Source organism: Lolium perenne, chromosome 7 (genome assembly GCF_019359855.2).
Source record: "Lolium perenne isolate Kyuss_39 chromosome 7, Kyuss_2.0, whole genome shotgun sequence".
Taxonomy (NCBI): Eukaryota; Viridiplantae; Streptophyta; class Magnoliopsida; order Poales; family Poaceae; genus Lolium; species Lolium perenne.
Window position 1 is genome coordinate 243,931,410 of NC_067250.2, and position 21,279 is coordinate 243,952,688.

General features: G+C 47.3%; 1 protein-coding gene and 1 long non-coding RNA gene across 2 annotated transcripts; one reads left to right on the top strand and one right to left on the bottom strand.

Moving 5' to 3' along the window:
* Nucleotides 1–4,980: 4,980 nt before the first annotated feature.
* LOC127321335 (early nodulin-like protein 17) lies at nt 4,981–5,982 on the bottom strand. Its single transcript, XM_051350361.2, has 2 exons — nt 5,688–5,982; nt 4,981–5,597 (listed from the first exon to the last, which is right to left on the bottom strand). Exons 1-2 carry the CDS (start codon nt 5,896–5,898, stop codon nt 5,176–5,178), a joined length of 633 nt encoding a protein of 210 aa, XP_051206321.1. The 5' UTR covers nt 5,899–5,982; the 3' UTR covers nt 4,981–5,175.
* A 13,338-nt stretch (nt 5,983–19,320) lies between these two features.
* On the top strand, nt 19,321–19,764 carry LOC139833068 (uncharacterized). The gene is made up of 2 exons (XR_011748141.1): nt 19,321–19,422; nt 19,531–19,764. It is a non-coding gene; the product is annotated as an uncharacterized lncRNA (long non-coding RNA).
* Nucleotides 19,765–21,279: the final 1,515 nt, after the last annotated feature.

Below are 21,279 nucleotides of genomic sequence, written 5' to 3' on the forward strand. Positions count from 1 at the left end.
CCTATTAACGAGATGCCGAAGAGCCAGTTACTGTTTTCTGCTGTTTTTGGTTTCAGAAATCCTAGTAAGGAAATATTCTCGGAATTGGACGAAATCAACGCCCAGGGGCCTATTTTCACACGAAGCTTCCAGAAGACCGAAGGGAAGACGAAGTGGGGCCACGGGGCGCCGCCACACTAGGGCGGCGCGGCCCAAGGGGGGCCCGCGCCGGCCTAGCGTGTGGGGCCCCCGTGTGGCCCCCTGACCTGCCCTTCCGCCTACATATAGACTTCGTCGCGAAACCCCCAGTACAGAGAGCCACGATACGGAAAACCTTCCAGAGACGCCGCCGCCGCCAATCCCATCTCGGGGGATTCAGGAGATCGCCTCCAGCACCCTGCCGGAGAGGGGAATCATCTCCCGGAGGACTCTTCACCGCCATGGTCGCCTCCGGAGTGATGAGTGAGTAGTTCACCCCTGGACTATGGGTCCATAGCAGTAGCTAGATGGTTTTCTTCTCCTCATTATGCTTCATTGTCGGATCTTGTGAGCTGCCTAACATGATCAAGATCATCTATCTGTAATGCTATATGTTGTGTTTGTTGGGATCCGATGGATAGAGAATACTATGTTATGTTGATTATCAATCTATCTATGTGTTGTTTATGATCTTGCATGCTCTCCGTTATTAGTAGAGGCTCTGGCCAAGTTTTTACTCTTAACTCCAAGAGGGAGTATTTATGCTCGATAGTGGGTTCATGCCTCCATTAAATCTGGGACAGTGACAGAAAGTTCTAAGGTTGTGGATGTGCTGTTGCCACTAGGGATAAAACATTGATGCTATGTCCGAGGATGTAGTTATTGATTACATTACGCACCATACTTAATGCAATTGTCTGTTGTTTGCAACTTAATACTGGAAGGGGTTCGGATGATAACCTGAAGGTGGACTTTTTAGGCATAGATGCATGCTGGATAGCGGTCTATGTACTTTGTCGTAATGCCCAATTAAATCTCACAATACTCATCATATCATATATGTGCATTGTCATGCCCTCTCTATTTGTCAATTGCCCAACTGTAATTTGTTCACCCAACATGCTATTTATCTTATGGGAGAGACACCTCTAGTGAACTGTGGACCCCGGTCCATTCTTTTAATCGAATACAAATCTGCTGCAATACTTGTTCTACTGTTCTCTGCAAACAATCATCATCCACACTATACATGTAATCCTTTGTTACACCAAGCCGGTGAGATTGACAACCTCACTGTTTCGTTGGGGCAAAGTACTTTGGTTGTGTTGTGCAGGTTCCACGTTGGCGCCAGAATCCCTGGTGTTGCGCCGCACTACATCTCGCCGCCATCAACCTTCAACGTGCTTCTTGGCTCCTACTCGTTCGATAAACCTTGGTTTCTTACTGAGGGAAAACTTGCCGATGTACGCATCACACCTTCCTCTTGGGGTTCCCAACAGACGCGTGCTGTACGTGTATCAAGCTCTTTTTCTGGCACCGTTGCCGGGGACCTGAAGAAAAGTTACACCACAGAGATCTCTAACTCCCACGTCAACTTTGCGCCAGCAGAGAGCTCGCTCTTTTTTGACATTCGACGAATGCACCACATAAGTTCACGAGGATTCTATGCTAAATACTACCACTAGTCCGGTGCGCTCTCACTCGGAGTGGCTGCCTCATGGCAACTTTGGCGATATGCTGGCAATTAGCGTGATGCCGATCTCCCCTCTCCCTTAATCCTCCATTTCCTTTACTCCATGTCCTAGATCCATTTGCTTTGAATCTTGTTCTCCTTGTCCTTCCATCTCCACGATCTACTCCTCTCCCCAAGTTTAATTACCTTTTCCCCTTTGTGATTCCGAAATCCTTTCCACTTTCTCAATCCTAATCTTCTAGTCCTCGTTTGGCTCTATCATCTACTCCCTATCAAAATCCTTCACCTTCAACTAAGCCTCCATGTAGAAAGCCTTGAATCCTTGATCTCCGCCCTCAAGACCGGAGGGATTTTTTCTGGTTTGACTCGGCTTTTACCCGCGGCTCCATAAACGTGCTATTTGGGGGCCTGTTTTGATTCAAGAAAGTGTCCCAACCCACAGGGCTTCCTTCCAGTTGAACTTTTGGAGGAGGTTACTGTGCTGCATTGGTTGGATTAAGGCATCAGTGGCAAGGGCTAATCGAAGAGGAGTTTGAGGGAGATGTAGATGCGGAAGTGAGTGCACAGACTGGTGGTGTGTCGGAGGCCGGTGCTGATGACAAAGTCGATAGGGTCAGCATGAAGGCCATAGGATGGAACTGCCAAGGCAAAGGCCTTGGCATGGAACTTGGCAGTGCAAAAATGTGCTACCTTGGCAACCTCATCTTCTCCACAAAGGCTCAGATCATCTTTGTCTCCGAAATCAAATCCTCGAAGGTAAAATCTTCTCATTTAATTTAGCGCTTTGGTATGGATGATAGTGTTGTTGTGCCTTCTCGGGACGGTCGGGAGGCCTCTGTCTCATGTGGAATGCCGACCTCCGAGTCACTATCCATGTAGAAAATTTTCATGTTATCTTAGGGTTGGTTGTAAATATCTCCTCTAGTCAAGAGTTTGGTTTAGTTTGCATCTATGGATATCCCTGTCACCGCCATACCAACGCGATATATGATCAAGTAGCCACTTTTGTGTATGATAATTTGGGTAAGCCTATGCTATGTATGGGATTGATGATGGCTACTAGCAACGCCAAAAAGATCTTGATACGTTGGGACTCCAAGTGCAGAGTGTTGTATCAGCAGAGTATCTTCCGCACAATGGTGTCTCGAGGGTTTATATCGAACTCTCGGGGAACTGGACAAAGAGTATTCTCTTCTCTCGTCTTCTAGCAATCCTGCAAGTAAAATAAAAGTCTTGTGTCCCCAACTCCACCGTGTGGTTGTTAAGCACAATGTTTTGCGTAATTAATTAAACACAAGTAAAAAATAAAGCGAATAAAACTAGATAGAATATAGTAACTAAGTAAAAACTGTAAAAATGTTGATCGTTTTTGGTGTTTTGGATGCAAAGAAATTAAATATTTTTGTATTTTCGTACTGCAAATAGAAAACAAGATAAAAGCAAAATAAAGGTGTCTCTTATGATAAAAAGTGGACCGGGGTTCATGGGTTCACTTAACTATTCTCTCTTTTAAGTTGCAGTGAATAAATAGTAATTTATCAATGAGATATGAGGATATAGAACAATAACCTGAGTAAAATACACATTTATATGGGCATCATGTCCTAACATAGAGATGGCGAAAGGAAACCATCCTAACCAGATGCCTTGATAGGTCCAATCTGAAATAATGCATCTCCTTTTCTTCATCCGGAAAATCCTTACATATATAGCTGATTGTTCATATCATCAGTAATTCTAACTGGAGTTAGATTAATAATAGCCTCCCAATTAAGAGTAGGGATGAAAGCTATCTTAAACAAAACAAAAAAAGAGTAGGGATGAATCAATGTTCTCAGTTGACACAGTATATTAACTAATTCTCCATCAATTTGATTAGTCATACAAATCTATGAGTCTGTTTGTAGGGATGAATCAGGTTGTTCGTCTAGTGCAAAATACTTGGATTGAGAAAACTTATTTCCCAACCGACTCTACATACTTGTTCATATATATCTACACAAATATTTACGGCCACGCTATAACAAGTATCTCATCTCGTGAGGGAAATGTGCAAAAACCGTCTCAATTTCTTCAGCCGACTCTACATATTTTCTCATACTAATTTCTCGGACAACTTTACATAATGTTCAGAACAAATATGAATTTTTTTGATTGTTATGTACGTAACGATTTGTTCGTTTAGTACAAACAAATATATTGTTTGTTCTTGGAGTTATAAAAAGGTGAATACTTGCATGGATCTGAGTGGCGGATCTACATTTCGTGGTGTGTCAGCTGGGAATTGAGAAATTATGTGGCGTAGTAAAACAATTCATTATTTCAGAATTTTAAACTATGCCTGACAACATGCATACCACCTTTGTGAAAACAAGATGCCACAAGTACTAAAAAAATAGCAGGACATGTGCAAAGATGAGTCTACAAGATAATAAATAATTGCTTCTATATACTTTTACGCATATGACATTACTCTACCTAATATGGGTAACATATAAGTGTAATCTATATTATTGTGACTATCCCTCTTAATTTGGCGGGAAAACAAGTGTTCCGCCGCCCTATCACACCTTCTTTTTCTTAGCGCTGCATTTCTGTCTGTTCCAATTAAACAACGTTAATTCCTCAGGTTTCCCCAAAACAAATTTCCCTCTGGTGTTTATATCTTGTTTTGTTTTTTCAAAAGAATCTCGGCCTCGTGCCTCCTACCGGTGCCGCCGTTGACCGCCTCGTCTCTGTGGCCTTTGGGCCATGCATGGAGGCGTGGTGGATCTCGAACCTCATCGGTTGGAGGGCTTCGTCCCCTATTTTGAGGGTTTCGTTCTTCGTTTTTAGAGTCAATGTTTGTACGGGTGGCGCTCAGGTGGTGGTGGCGGTGTCTCGTGCAATAAGGTCTCCCCGGCTTCAACCCCATCTCGGTGGCAAAGTCGATAGGCTTGTGGGAGTGGTGTGCTCTTCGAGGATTTCGTCTGGCTGTAGGGATCTTCGGATCGTCAAGGAGCTTCATCGGCGGTTCTTCCTTCTTCTTCGTCTCTGGGATGGATGTGATCTTTTTGACCCGTTCGGCGACTTCCCGTCCGCAACCAACAACGTCAGGCCGATTCAGGGAGCGGACAGAGGTTGAAGATGAAGGGCTTCTCAAAAATCTTGTTGTAATTTTCATTTTTTTGAGGTGCTTTGTACTGTTTGTTGTTTCTTTTAGTGTCGAAGTCCTATTCGTTAAAAAAAAACACTTCCTTTTTTTTAGCAGAGAAGAACACTTACGTGACCTTGGTTGCTATCTAGTGGATACAGAAAGTTAGAAACGCGCCAGATCAAGGAACGCGGTATGCATGCATGAAATGGCGGATCAAGTTTCTTTCATTCTGCCGCAAAAACTAACTGTCGACAACAAAATTATTGAGTTTGTCAATAAGAAACTCAAGCACACACTCCCTGTCTACCATCCGGATCTACGAAATCAACCACGCTAAAACTGTGAACAAGGCTACGTACGCGCGATGCCACGCCTCGTCGAGCATGTATCATGCTCGAATCAACCCCGCCAAGGCTAGAACCGCGAGACACACCCACAGCACTAAGCCGCGACCAGACGAGGAGGCTAGAGCGGCGGCGCTGTCGTCCACCATTACCGGTTCTCCGGGCGCCGGCGCCCCCGGCGCAGACGACGGCGGCCGAGCGACGGGAGGAGATGGCGCATCTGCTGACGCATCCGGGGACGGCGCCGGCGCCGACGAAGGCCTGGCCTTGACGTTGAGCATGAGGCGCTGTCCCCTCTTGCAGTGCCTGGCGTCGGTGCTGGCGAAGTAGGCGAATCCGGGGGCGTCGAGGAGGAAGAGTGCGCTGCCGTCCTTGTTGGCGGGCGTCGTAGCCGAAGCCGTCCAGTTGCAGTGGTAGTACGCGTACTTGTTCACCTTGCCGACCGAGTCGTTCTTGTACATGAATTCTTCACAGAAGGGAATGAATTGTAAATGAGGATCGCATATAGATCAGAATGCAGGTGTATATCGATGCGATCCTGTGCTTGCTTCCTTACCAATGGAGTCCTCAACGAAGAACTGGATGCTGTCAGCCCACTTGATGTACATGTCTTTGTTCTGCGGCGGCGGCACAACCCAGCCGTCCGCACCGCCGACGATGTACCGCTTGCCGATAGGCACAGCTGGAACGAGCCCGGCGCTAGCGCCACGCATGCCGACGGCAGCGGCGGTGACGAGCAGGAAGAAGAAGGTGTGGGAGTGAGCCATCAGTTGGGAGATCGACAAATCAATTAACACTGCAAGAGTGCCGTATATGCACACCACGCAGGGGTTTATAGAGGAGTCGGCCTGGAGGAGTGAGATCTACTAGAAGATAGTAAGGAAGAATGCATGGGGATCAGTCGGTTAGGTAACCGCTGTGATCCTCAGAGCGTGGCGCGCGGTGGACTATGCTCGGCAGTTACGGCTGCGCGCGGTGAAACTAGCGCTGAGTATCAAAACATTTTTATTAAAATCTATTCCGTGGAAATAATGGCAAATAATGGCAGGCAGACCAGCTGGCTGACCAAACTAACCGCGGCCGATCAGATTGATTTGTTTCTACATGTGCACGTAAGTGTGCATGGTGTGAATAGATTTTTTCTTTCCACGGAACACTTGGTTATAATATTTTTTGAGGACTTTACTTGGTAGGCAAAAAAAAATACCAGTAGGTAACCGTATTTGCCATATTTCGGAAATACCGGAAGTACCGGCCAAAAACAAGTCGAGATTTGTCAAAATAATTTACTATTTTGCCCAAAGTTTAATGAAAAAGTTGATTAAATTATTTTAATACCGGAAATTTTTGTTTTTTATTATTGTTTTGGTGGAGGTTTCCGCCGAAATATCGAAATACCGGGTAACAAAAAAAAACCCTGACTGCCATACATTTTGTAATGAACGTTATGTCCATATTAAGCTGGCACACTAGAGGAAAAAAAAAAACATCGTAGGCGTGTGGCTTCCCCTTTGTCATGTGCCGTAAGGCCCAGAACATGGCACAGGTTGTTGCCGTGCGAGGCCCAGAAGGAGCACGACAAAGCCATGGAACACATCGAAAGCGGCGAAAAGAATACAACAAAGATGCGTAACACAGTGAAAAGAACATGACTAATATGTGGAACACGGCGAAACAAGGGAACAACACACAGACAAACAAAGAAACACAACAAAGGCCCCAGACATGTGGCTGTGATGCCCGCTCTTCACGGAGATGTTATAACGGCCAACCTTTGACGTGCGTATTTAACGGACACAGTGCAAAACAAAATAGGGCCACGTCGGCTCCTCCGTTCCCGCGCCCACCAAATATTCCCGTGCATGTATTCGTCGTGTGTAGGGTTCAAACACACGGCAAAGGACCGTTTTGCCGTGTGCATACCAAGGAAACACGGTAACGACCCATCTTCCTTGCCGCTTTCCTTTCCCGCCCTTTTTTCCCTTCCTAAAATTTCCCGCCATTTTATCGCCGTTTCAGCCCTCTTGTCCCTATATAGCCGAGTCTCGGGCCAACAACTCTCCTCCAAACACAACCACCGAAGCTAGCAACTCTCCTCCAACACCACCACTGAAGCCTCTTGTCCGTTGCCATCGAGATGCCTTCTCATCGCCACGCCAACCATAGCTCCACGAGTTTCGTCGTCGTCTGCTTACAGCCTGGGGGCCATTTCGTAGCTGAAATCTCTGCCGCTGGAGTGCGTGTGTGGCTTGGCACATTCCACACCAGGGAGAAGGCTGCCCGCGCATGCGACAACGCGACGTGGAGGTTTTCCTGGACCGCCGCATGAACTTCCTAGTGGTAAGGTCCTTGGGGGAAGCCCAGATTCTCGCTCCGGAGCTCCACTTTGTGTGATAGCCTCATAGGCAGATGCGCACTGCCACGGTCAAGGGAAGAGGCCAATTGCCATTGCCGAGGCGGACGAGCAGTTCGTGGCGCAGTGGCGGAGATATCACCCCGAAGACGTGGAATACTTACGTGCATTCTAGGAGCAGAAGACGGCGGAGAGGATTGTGGCGAGGGTGGTAAATAGGCAGAGGAAGGCCACCATTCTAGAGGAGTATGCTAAAGGAGAGGCATCGACATTCAACCCCGACTCCAACTATTGGTTGGACGTCATCTCAACTACCACTTCAGAGGACAGAGTAGTATGTGCATGTCCACTAATTTCAGTGTATAGTTGGTGTGTCTATATAGTATATAGCTTATCGTGTGTCTATATGTATGTTTCCGGAGTATTCAGTTCATGTGTGTCTAGTTATTAATCCAGTGTGTGCTAGTACGCGTGTGTCTAGTTATTAATTCAGTGGCCGCCGCGTGTGTCTAGTTCTGTAAGTTTCTTGTTCGCCTGTGTGTCTAGTTTCCCTTTCCCGTAAGAAAAAACCACTTTCTGTCTTCCGAGTGCGGAAATTGGATTTTTATCAAGCAACTACAAGGGACACATTTAACAATTCAGCGGAACCTAAGCATATAAATAGAGGACCACGTATACATTATGATTATGGATTTCTATTTTTGTGTCCTCGGTTCCTTAATTGTGCTTAGTTTTCCCCAGCTCCTTAGTTTTTCCTCAGTTTTCCCCAAGTGCTTGTGTGAAACCCGCAGAAGCAGCTCAGACGGCAGGATTCCCGTTAAGTTGATCGTTCCGTGCTGACGTGTGGGGCCGCGTCGTGTGGGCCCGCGTCGCGTGGGGCTGGTAGAAAGGGACCGTGTGGGACATGATGAGATAGCGTTTGGTTGCACGTGAGCAGGAGCTGGGTTTTGTCTCTCTCGGCCATTGGCATTTCCCTTTTAAGAGTACCTTTTCTGCCTCCTTCTCTCTGCCTTTTTTCACCTAATTAGTATCAAATCTAGAGAAGCTTGCATTTCTGTCTTTCTTCAATTATTATTTGTGTCTTTTGGCCCTCGTTGTTTGCCCAACACTAGTAGAAACAAGGGCTTTGGTTTTTTGCCCCAGATGTCATTTGCACCGGATTTGGCACGAACCGGTGCTAAAAGGGGTCATTAGCACCGGTTCGTGGGGAGCAGCCGGCCGAGGGACCTTTTGCACCGGTTCGTGTTACGAACCGGTGCAAATGATCTATCTTTTGCACCGGTTCGTAACACAAACCGGTGCAAAAGGTTCGTCGCCAGGCACGTGTCAGCCGAGGAACCTTTAGATCATTTGCACCGGTTCGTAACACGAACCGGTGCTAAAAGGTCCCCAGCCCTATTTCAGCTCAGCTACCGGCCAAACAGCCCACTCACTTCATTTTTGCTAGGAGAAGGTGTGTGTGTTGAGTGCTAAGTTGCTTCTCTTTGGCATGCACATAAGGTGCTCGATGAAATGTGTGAGAGAGTGATGCCGCTTGATTTTACACCCAATAAAAATGAGATGAGGTGCCGGAGCGACACTTAAGCTTTCTCCTCTTTCTTTCCTCCTCGATCAAGGTTTAAGCAACAACTTAACCCTTTCATTTGTACGGTGCTAATTTCCACTATTTATAAATATTATGATGTTTTGTAATTGTTTATTGATAAACTTAATTAATTATTTGATGTAGATGAACCGGCGGCAATGGATGTACGTTGACCGACGTCTACCCGAGTTCAGATCGGGCCTGGAAGAATTTATCCGTGTGGCTCAGGAAAACCCACAGGCGGATGGTTTTATATGTTGTCCATGTGTTGATTGCCATAACTTGAAGCAATACCCTGAATGGCAAGTCATTCACTCACACCTGCTTTGGAAAGGTTTTATGCCCAGCTATAATTGTTGGACCAAGCATGGAGAAAGAGGGATTATGATGGAAAACGACGAAGAAGAAGAAGAGGATGATGATATGTACCCTAACTACGGTGATACTGCAACAGGGCATGATGAAGATGAAGATGCAGGAGGAGGTGATCAAGATGAAGAGGCATCAGATGAGCCCGTTGATGATGATCTTCGTCGGGCCATCGCCGATGCACACAGAGATGCAGAAACAGAAAACGAGAAGCGAAAGTTAAAGGGCATGTTAGATGATCACAAAAAGAAGTTATACCCAAATTGCGAAGATGGCAACACAAAGCTCGGTGCCACCACAGAGTTGCTGCAATGGAAGGCAGAGGCTGGTATATGTGACAAGCCATTTGAGAAGTTACTGAAAATAATGAAGAGGAGGTTTCCAAAGAATAACGAATTGCCTGACAGTACGTACGAAGCAAAGAAGGTTCTCTGCCCTCTAGGATTAGAGGTGCTGAAGATACATGCATGCATTAATGACTGCATCCTCTACCGCGCTGAGTATGAAAATTTGGAAAAATGTCCGGTATGCACTGCACTTCGGTATAAGATCAGGCGTGATGACCCTGGTGATGTTGAGGGCGAGCCCCCTAGGAAGAGGGTTCCTGCCAAGGTTATGTGGTATGCTCCTATAATACCACGGTTGAAACGTCTGTTCAGAAATAAAGAGCATGCCAGGTTGTTGCGATGGCACAAAGAAGACCGTAAGAAAGACGAGATGCTGAGACACCCCGCTGATGGGTCGCAGTGGAGGACAATCGATAGAGAGTTCCCGGATTTTGCAGATGACGCGAGGAACTTAAGATTTGGCCTAAGTACAGATGGAATGAATCCTTTTGGGGAGCAGAGCTGCAGTCATAGCACTTGGCCTGTAACTCTATGTATCTATAACCTTCCGCCTTGGTTGTGCATGAAGCGGAAGTTCATTATGATGCCAGTGCTCATCCAAGGCCCAAAGCAACCCGGCAACGACATTGATGTGTACCTACAGCCATTATTTGAAGAACTCTTACAGTTGTGGAGCAAACCAGGTGTACATGCATGGGATGAGTACAAACAGGAGTCATTTAACCTACGAGCGTTGCTTTTCATGACCATCAATGATTGGCCTGCTCTTAGTAACCTTTCGTACAGACAAACAAGGGATACAATGCATGCACGCACTGTTTAGATGAGACCGAAGGTGCCTATTTGCATAAATGTAAGAAGGTTGTGTACACAGGGCATCGTCGATTTCTTCCAAAGAGGCACCCCGTCAGAAAGAAAGGCAATCATTTCGGAGGTGAGGCAGATCGCCGGGTGAAGCCTGAACTCCGTACCGGTGATCCTTTACTTGATATGGTCAAGGACCTAAAAGTAATCTTTGGAAAGGGTCCTGGCGGTCAATCTGTTCCGAATGACGACGTTACCGGACACGCACCCATGTGGAAGAAAAAATCTATATTTTGGGATCTACCCTATTGGAAAGTCCTAGAGGTCCGCTCTTCAATCGACGTGATGCACGTGACGAAGAATCTTTGCGTGAACCTGCTAGGTTTCTTAGGCGTGTATGGGAAGACAAAAGATACACCAGAAGCACGGGAGGATCAGTATCGTATGAAAGTCCCAAAAGACAAGCAAGAACAGGATTACAAGGATACAGGGAGTCGCTTAAGTCCTGCCAGCTACGCTCTTACCAAAGCAGAGAAGGATATCTTTTTTGAAGTCCTTTACAGTATCAAGGTCCCGTCTCGCTTCTCCTCCAAAGTATAAAGGGAATTATAAATATGGAGAAGAAAACATTCCGTAACCTGAAGTCGCATGACTGCCACATTATTATGACGCAGCTTGCTTCCGGTTGCACCGAGGGGCTTCTGCCGAAAAATGTTCGAATACCCATTGTGAAGCTATGTGCATTCCTTAATGCGATATCTCGAAGGTAATCGATCCAGCTAGTCTTCCAAGGTTACGTGAAGGATGTGGTGCAATGTCTTGTTAGCTTTGAGTTGGTGTTTCCACCATCTTTCTTCAATATTATGACACATCTCCTGGTTCACCTTGTCGAAGAGATTGCCATCCTCGGTCCTGTCTTTCTACACAATATGTTCCCCTTCGAGAGGTTCATGGGGGTCTTAAAGAAATATGTTCATAACCGTGCTAGGCCAGAAGGAAGCATCTCCAAGGGCTATGGAACAGAGGAGGTCATCGAGTTCTGTGTTGACTTCATTCCTGACCTTAAGTCGATTGGTGTTCCTGAATCGCGACATGAGGGGCGACTAAGTGGAAAAGGCACGCTAGGAAGGAAATCAATGATATGTAGGGACGGCATTTCTTTCACTCAAGCACACTACACAGTTCTACAAAGTTCCACCTTGGTGGCCCCGTATATCACCGATCACAAGAATATTGTGCGCTCGTAACATCTGGGGCAGTCTGAAGACTGGATTACGCATAAACATATGCAGACATTCGGCGGTTGGCTCCGAGAACATCTCATTAATAACAACAATATTGTAGATCAGTTGTACATGTTGGCTGGGTCACCATCTTCGACTATAGTGACTTTCCAGGGGTACGAGATAAATGGAAATACCTTCTACAGTTCGCCCAAGATAAAAAGAGCACCAACCAAAACAGTGGTGTCCGCATTGATGCAACAAACACTAGCAGTGGCAAAAAGGACACATATTATGGTTACATCGAGGAGATATGGGAACTTGACTATGGACCTTCTTTTAAGGTCCCTTTATTTCGGTGCAAATGGTTCAAGCTGGATGGAAAAGGGGTAAAGGTAGACCAGCTGTACGGAATGACAACAGTGGATACCAACAATCTTGGTTACAGAGACGAACCATTCGTCCTAGCCAATGATGTGGCTCAGGTTTTCTATGTGAAGGACATGTCCTCTAGACCGAATAAAAGAAAACATAAGGAAACGAGCTCATCCGATGAGCCAAAGCGTCACATAGTTCTTTCAGGGAAAAGAACCATCGTGGGAGTCGAGGACAAGACAGACATGTCAGAAGATTATAATAAGTTTGCTGAAATTCCACCCTTCACAGTGAACATTGATCCAACCATCGCGTTAAATGCTGAAGATACTCCATGGTTACGGTCGAAGCGATCATAATGTATTAATTATTATCATGTACCTTGAGCTCATATTGTGAAGCGTTTGTTGTGATATGTATCTGTAACATTGGTCGGAGGGGGCTATATATAGCGGTGTGTGCCTCCAGATAATCCCCTCCCCCCAGATGAAACCACCCCAGATAAGGCAAATAACAGATAAGCCTCCCCCAGATTTTGCCCACATCTTTACCACCGGTTCCACAGGAACCGAGATAAAAGGATATATAAACTAATCCACCATCTTTATCACCGGTTCCAGCCCGATGCAACGGGATAAAAGGGGTATATAAACTAATCAACCGTCTTTAGCACCGGTTCCAGCCATTAACTGGGATAAAACGACAACGACTTTATTGAAATTTAACAAGATACGTTAACTAAACTTAAACTAAAACAACGACAACACTGCTTTATTGAAATTCAACAATAACAACTTCTACTAGTTCTTCCGCGCATCTGCTGTTGCCCTCCTGGCTGTCGCCTCCTGCCGCAGCTCCTCCTCACGACGACGCTTATGTATCTCCTCACTATCCAGATCCGCCACACGCGGCCGCTTATGCAGCTCCTGGAGACTCTGCCTCTCAAACGCTTCTATGGTAGCCGCTAGCGCCGCCTCCTCCCACTCCTCTATCTCTGCGAGCTGCGGGTCCACCTCATCCGCTGCTGCCCTCCTGGCTGCCGCCTCCTGCCGCAGCTGCTGCTGCAGCTCCTCCCACTCCTCTATCTCCGCGAGCTGCGGGTCCACTTCCACCGGCGGTGGGTGCGGCTTTGGAGGCATTGTGCAATGGGCTAGGGTTCAGTGATGAGTGAAATGGGAGACACGGGGGAGTACTATTTATAGAGGGCGTTTAGGCGGGAAATCTCCGCGCTGCGCGTCGTGGTGGGAAAATTTCAAGTGCGGCGTCGTGGCGGGAACATATCCCGCGCAGCGTCGTGGCGGGAAAATGTCCAGCGCGGCGTCGTGGCGGGAACATATCCCGCGCGGCGTCTTGGCGGAAACCCGCGCAGCGTCGTGGCGGGAAATGTCCAGCGCGGCGTCGTGGCGGGAACATATCCCGCGCGGCGTCGTGGCGGAAACCCGCGCAGCGTCGTGGCGGGAACTCGATCCCGCGCGAAACAGAGAAAAAAGGCGGGAAGAACGCAAAATTTTCAGCCTAAATTTGGGTCTTTTGCACCGGTTCGTGGCTGGAACCGGTGCAAAAGACTCTTTTGCACCGGTTCCAGCCACGAACCGGTGCAAAATAACCCCTCTACATAACTTCCCGCGCCCCACCGTCTTACCCCATCGCGCCCGGAGATTTTTGACGCTGGAACGCTGCCAAATTTTTGCACGCCCTGCCGCCGTCGCCCGCCGCCCGCCCACACCGTCGCCCGCCGTCCACGCCATCGCCCGCGCCCGCCCGCGCCGTCGCCGCCGTCGCCCGCGCCCGCCCGCCGTCGCCCGCCGTCGCCCGCCCGCGCCGCCGCCTGCCCGCGCCGCGCCTGCTCCTCCTCTTCCTCCTCCACACCGCGCCGCGCCGGCCTGCTCCTCTTCCTCTCCTCCGCGTCATCGCCCGCGCGCCGCCGCCCGCCCGCGCCGCCCTGCTCCTCCCTCCGCGCCGTCCGCCGCCGCACGCCCTCGAGGTGAGCATGCGCTGCCCGCCCCTGCCCCCTCCTTTTTTTTGTTTTAGTTAGTTTTTAATTAGGAAATTTTAGTTAGAAATTTTAGTTAGGAAATTTTAGTTAGAAACAATTTAGTTAGGAAATTTTAGTTAGAAAATTTTAGTTAGGAAAGTTTAGTTACGAAATTTTAGTTAGGAAATTGTTAGAAATTTTAGTTAGGAAATTGTTAGAAAGTTTAGTTAGTAAATTGTTAGAAATTTTAGTTAGGAAATTGTTACAAATTTTAGTTAGAAAAAATTTAGTGTGTTAGAAAAAAGTTAGTGTGTTACATGTGTTAGGAAATTTTAGTTAGAAAAAATTTAGTGTGTTAGATGTGTTAGGAAATTTTAGTATGTGTTAGATTTTAAATAGTATGTGTTAGAAAAAATTAGATGAAATATGTAAGTACTTTATTTTAGATGTGTTAGGAAAAAATTAGATGGAATATGTCAGTACTATATTAGTATGTGTTAGAAATTTTTTAATTACTTTGATTCATATTCATAAGTACTTTATTCAAATTCAATATTATATTTGTTAGTTTGCATACAATGCCGCGGCCTCCGCGTCCTGGAGCTAGGACAGTTTTAGAGGAGATGCAGCAGATGGGGGAAGTTCGGGACTGGGCTCCGCCGGGGTGGCACTGGGAGGTGTTATCTTCCGGGGCGCGCACCTTGGTGCGGAATCCGGGTCCCGTCGTCGACCCGGATATTCTCTGGTGGAGGTCTTATGGGCCACGTTCGTTTCAGAGGGAGCCGGCCCCGCCGGAGGAGGTAGCTCAGCGCATTGAAGCGGAGGACCAGCACGTTCGCCGTTACATGTATGCGTTAGACAACATGTATAGGACCGGATGGAGCGTTATGCAGGGATCTCATGTTAGCTATGCTCCCGTTGTTGTTCCGTGGCTTTGGGGGTACACCCAGCGCGGCTCAGGACCCGGTCGGCGCCCTCTAGGACCCGGTCTGCGCGGTTGAGTGGTTGAGTGTTTGTAGTAGTGATTGATGTATTATCGATCTATGTATGCATGTAACTGCACTATCTGCTTTCAGCACTATTATTGATCATGTATTGAGCATTATTCTTAATTACTTGTAAGTCTTTGCAGAAACTTGTAAGTCTTTGCAGAATCTAGCTTCGTTGTGTTTATAGCATTAGAATAACTTTTAAGTCTTTGCAGAAACTATGGAAAGAGACCTAGAACAAGAATACCTCGTCGAGGAGATTATCCGTGATGATGACGATATCACCTCTCTTTACCTAAACCAATCCGGCGAGGGAGACGAGCGAACCCGAGGAGACGGCTCCGATGAGGAAGATGATCAAGACCACCGTGGAGACGGCTCCGGTGAGGGAGAAGGTGACGACTGCGAGGGAGAAGCTCACCACGTCGAGGTGTATATATATTAATTAACCAAGCCTACAGATATGTGCATATACATATATTAACGTTGTTTCTTCTTTTAGACCTCCCAATCAACACACTCTACTGGCAGAACTAAACGAGGCGCGGCCAGAAAGATGGAAGAGCATGAAAGGTGCATCATCACGGAAATCGCTATAGACGGCGAACCGATTTCTCCCAAGGATCACGCAAAAAAGTTTGTAAGTCAATGCGGAGTTATTGTTAGGGACACCATCCCGATCACCACTCAAGAATGGAAGAAACCTGCAAAGGAGGACGAAGGAGTTACTTACGTCGATACGAGATCCAAAAATCTGATGTTTAGGAAACTCATGGTAAATTTCACATTTCCGGAGCCAGCTGACTCTGATAGTGATAATAAAAGGCCAGACCCTGAGGATCCCGAGCTGAATAGCATACAACGAAGAGTCAAGAAGTGGGCTCTTAAGAAGATGGCAACGCAGTTCAACGACTACAAGAAGAAATTGGACAACTCCTTTGTCAAGAAAAAGAAGACTCCAGATTTCAACGGCCCCTATGAGAAGATAAAAGACCACTGGGAGGCATTTGTGAAGTACAAGACATCGGAGAGGGCAAAGACAAGGTCAGACACCAACAAGAAAAATGCTGCTAATAAGATGTACTTCCATACCATGGGGCGAGGAGGCTACAAGGCTGGCAGACCTAAGTGGGAGAAATGGGAGAATGACCTAATTAAGAACGGGATCCAGCCAGAGGTACGGAAATGGAACCAGCGGTCAAGGGATTGGTTTTACGCGCATGGGGGCACGTTGGACGCACATAGGGATGGCAATGGGTACCCATGACCCGCGTACCCACCGGGTAAAAACCCAATAGGAGTACGGGTATGGGACAAAATATTACCCATGGGTTTGTAAATGGGAAAATATCATACCCATCGGGTAAGGCGGGTACGGGTATGGGATCGTAGAACCCATACCCACGTACCCATGTACCCATCTATATTTGACAAGTAGGCCGTTGTAATATTCTAAAGTACTTAATCCCCCCCTAATCACACCTTTACATAGCTAGGTTGAACCTCAAACTTTCTGGTCTCACAATTGCTGGTAGGTTAGTCAGGATTAGTCCCCTATTTAGGATTGTTTCACCTCATGTCATATTTTTTGATCAATTTGATGTGTTATAAGCACGGGTATTTTTACCCGCGGGTACCCATTTACCCCGCTGGGTGATGGGTATGGGAAAAACTTGCACCCGTTGGCGGGTATGGGTACGGGTGATGGGTAAGATTGAAGGTGACGGGGACGGGTATGGGATGGCTCTACCCGTACCCATACCCTGCGGGTGCCATCCCTAGACGCACAAGGGTTCTGCATATATACACAAAGACATCGGGAAAACCCACTTCCCATCGAAGCCTTTAGAAATGCTGCAAAGGAAGTTGAAGAGGGGAAGTTCCGTCCCGAAAGAGAGAAGGACCAGCTCACACGCGCCCTTGGGAATCCTGAACACCCAGGACGAACACGAACCATACCAGGTGGCAAGCCGTGGTGTATTGGGTTTCCTGCAGAAACGAAGAAATATCCCGATAGAAGCCGTCAGAGGCAAAAGGATGTGGTTCAAGAACGCGTTGCTAAGCTAGAGGAGCAAGTGAGGATGATAATGTCAGGCTCAGTCACAGTCACCCAACCTCAACCTAATCCGCGGATAGAAGAAGTTGCATTCGATGCTACCGGCCAGGGATCTCAGTGGAAGAGCAGCGTGGCTTCCACGGAGCTGCCTGGTGATGATGCAGATGTGGATCCGCAGATGGCTCCTCCCTCCCCTGTGGATCCGCAGATGCCTTCTGATCTCTACCCTGTGGACTTTATCACAGAGTCGACACCTTGTGAGCTACATTTCTAAACGATGGGCTACTTAACGCTCAAGGCGGCGATCGGCTATGTCTTACCGCCGGTACCTGATCAAAGATATCACTTCAAGCCGGTTCCACCTGGATACGCTGTTGCCGGGGTGGATCAAGTTATGGATGGGTATGGGCCGCTGAGGCTTGACCACCCTGCCGGTGAAGGGGATTTGCTAGAGCTGGGAGAGGCCAAGAACACTACAGTTCTATGGCGAAAGGAATTCATTGTGATTCCGGGTTGGAAGGCGCCAACAAGGTCTCCACCGAGCCAGCATTCTCCACCGATGCAGCCGTCTCCAGTGCGTGAGCCTTCCCCGCCGGCGCGTGAGCCATCTCCGCCGCCGCGTGAGCCTTCCCCACCGGCGCGTGAGCCATCTCCGCCGCCGCGTGAGCCTTCTCCGCCGCCCAAGTATAAGAGGAAAATTAGGCGGACCGCTACGACACAGCTGAGTCGTAACAAATCACCGAGACGCAAACAAGAGCCCCTCCCAAGAGTGCCTAAGGTTGCTCCCAAGAGACCTTATGACTATACAGTTGAGGAAAATGCCAAGATCGTAGCTGAACAGCACAAGCAACAAATGTTGAAACTTAAAAAGCCCCAGCTTGAGCCGGAGCCAGCTATATCTCTGGAAAAGAAGTTGAAACTGCTGAAGAACCTTCATCAACCTGAGCCAAGTCTTTCATCGAACTATGACCGGTCTATTCGCAAGTCAAATGTGTTAGCAAAAGAGCGGTGGGAAAAAAGTAAGGTAGATGGGAAACCAGTTCCCCAGCTTGGAGCCCAGAAAAACTCGTGCCCCCCGCTCCAAGTGTATCCCGATGTCCTAGCGTGCCTTGATCCAACGATGGTAAAACTATACAAAGATGAGGCAGATGCGGCCGGTATGAGTATTCCTGAGTACTTAAGCCGCATCGAATTCATGGCCACGGACGATGTCCAATTAGCATACCATTACACATACGGGGAACCTCTTGTCAGAGCTGCGGAGTTGCCTAATCTATCAACACAGCTGCGAAGACTACATAATTGGTACTTGGATGCATGTAAGGACGGCCAGAACTGGATCATGGTGGCAATAAGAGATGAGCACTACGGGCGAACTGACGTGATGAACATCGAATTTTGTGAATTATTTCAGTTATTCAACCAAGACGCCCTCGACAAATCTCTGCTGAGTGCATACTGTCTGTAAGTATTATTTATGTAATTAAGTCTCTACCGCGACTCGTCCATTATTGCATGCATATAACCATACTCTCACTGTATTATGCAGAATGAAGATTCGCGAATGCCGCAAGGGGCAAATCTATGATCTTGGGTTCGTTGACCCATATACCGTGAATGGGTATACTATCGACAACTCTCCCAAGGACACGGAGAATAACTTGGTACATGTCTTAAGGAAAAACTCATACAAAAGGGCAATACTATTTCCTTACAACTTCGCGTGAGTGTTACTCTCTTCACACATTAAATCTTTTTCGCTTACTCCATGTGTTAAGTGTAATTGATGAGTTATGCATATATATATATGTGTGTGTCCGCAGGTTTCACTATATCCTGCTAGTCATTGAACCCGACACCGGGATAGTAGAAGTCATGGACTCGAAGAGTAAACCCCTTGAGGCGTGGGGGGACATGGCTGATATCCTCCACAAGGCTTGGAAACGGTTCACCAACAAAGCTCCGGGTTTAAAGAATAAAGATCTTCGAATAAAACATGTACCGGTAAGTACTAATGGCTAGGCCGCGCATCTCTTTGATTCTAGTTTCAATACAATTATTATCATCCTTGATTATATATATATTATTTTGACTGAACTTTGTTCTCGTAAAGTGCTTGAGGCAAGAGGACGGGAATAATTTATGCGGGTTCTACGTTTGCGAGTTCATCCGCCAGAATACCCATCATGTGAGGGACATTTTGGAACAACTTGATGTAAGTAATTAAACAACATTCATGGCTTTATTTTATCGATCACCTTGTGTTTCATTCACATACACACATATATATATACTGACCATCGTACCTTCTTCAAATTATTAGATCGAACGGTTGCGGGACGGTCTTCTAGCAACAGAGCGTGTACGAGCAATTCAAGAAGAACTGGCGGGGTTCTTACTTGAGCAAGTCATAGCTCCAGATGGAGAACACTATGTGGACAACCGCCAATATCAAAGTTGATGTAGACATATATATATATGCATGAACGTGTGTCACTTTGATCGATATATGTAATACAATGGTTTCCTATATATATATTTGAATTGTTTGCATTAATATTATACCGTGTTTCGAATGGAGGCAGAGTCGCCGCGGCAGCGTTTTAGTGAAAATTCCTGCGCGGCGAGTGCCGCGGCAGCGTTTAGTGCAATTCTCTCGCGTGCGAGTCTACCGCGGCAGGGAATGGCACCAAAACCCTGCCGCGGCACAACCCTTTTGCACCGGTTCGTATTACGAACCGGTGCAAAAGGTCCCCTGCCGGACTCTCCACAGACGGCCACGTGGTGCCCCCTTTAGCACCGGTTTGTAACAGAACCGGTGCAAAAGGGGGGGGCCTTTTGCACCGGATGGTTTGCACCGGTTGGCCATCCGGTGCATATGGGCCTTTTGAACCGGTGCAAAAGGGCAGTTTTCCACTAGTGCAATATGGCAGCAAATCTAGTAGGGAGCCCAATCTAGTACTCCATCTGGTCCATATGTATGTAGTTAAATCTAGAAGCAAATCTACAGGGAATGTACGATAAATTCACAAGGTCATATAGTAGAATAGGGATAGATAATAGGGATCCCTCCCTAGATAATAAGCTGCATTCAGCAGCCAAACATAGTAGGGTTCGAGGTTCTTCACAGCACCATCATACTAACAACATAACAACGAGGGATTCCTAGCTAACAACAAAGGGATCCCAACAACAAAATGGAGAAGGCAGCAGCAGCACACGTCCAGGACTCCGCCTACCCCATCTGCCTATGCCTCCGCTTGTTGCTTCCCTTGGGAGCCTTGGGCTTGAGCGGAGGCATGCGCCCGTCGGAGATCTCCACCCGCTGGATGCTGCGGAGGTGCATGCCGAGCGCCAAGTGCTTGGCGCGGAAGGAGTGGGGGTTCACCGACGCGCCGACCTTGGGGTTGGTGTTGCCGATGTTCTCGGCGTGCGTGAGGAGGCAGTTGAAGTCAGTGCCGCCGAGCCTCTTAGTGCAGAAGGGGCACCTGTAGACACCCTTGTTGATGGCGAAGTAGGAGACGTACTGGCCGACCTGCAGCCTCCGCAGCACCTGGCGAGTCTTGATGTCATGGTGCTCGTCGTCGCTGCCGATGTCGCTGCCAGACAGCTGATCCATATCAAACGGGACCTATTAGTGAATGAGTTGCAACGATGACTAACGTGCATGATAACAAAGTTAGAAAAAACAGAGGCAGCCTCAGTTAGAGTGGACACGATTATATGTCTACAGGGACGGTGTAAGCGAACCAAAGCTCATGCACAACAGATTTGTACACAGAAATGGTTCGCTGAACCCTCCCTGTAAAAATCTGTGCCCACCGATTCATCATAGGCAAAGAAACAGATTCCAGATCTGAACTTGAACACATTCCAGATTATTTGCAAAATTAAACGGTTGATATCTTTTGATTCGTGCATAAAATAACTGATTGAGATCCTATGATTACTTGCATAAATTAACTGATTCAGATCCCATTATTACTTGCATAAATTAACCGAACGGCCGAACCCCAAATCTTAAATGAAATCAAGGAGGGATCAAAGCAAAATGGAATAAAATCGGCGCAAA

What these genes read in the sequence shown, in the direction of transcription:
- LOC127321335 (XM_051350361.2), bottom strand. Translation starts at nt 5,898, where the DNA reads ATGGCTCACTCCCACACCTTCTTCTTCCTGCTCGTCACCGCCGCTGCC. An exon ending in CTTCGTTGAGGACTCCATTG is followed by an intron (nt 5,598 to 5,687) that starts GTAAGGAAGCAA and finishes CCTTCTGTGAAG; the next exon opens with AATTCATGTACAAGAACGAC.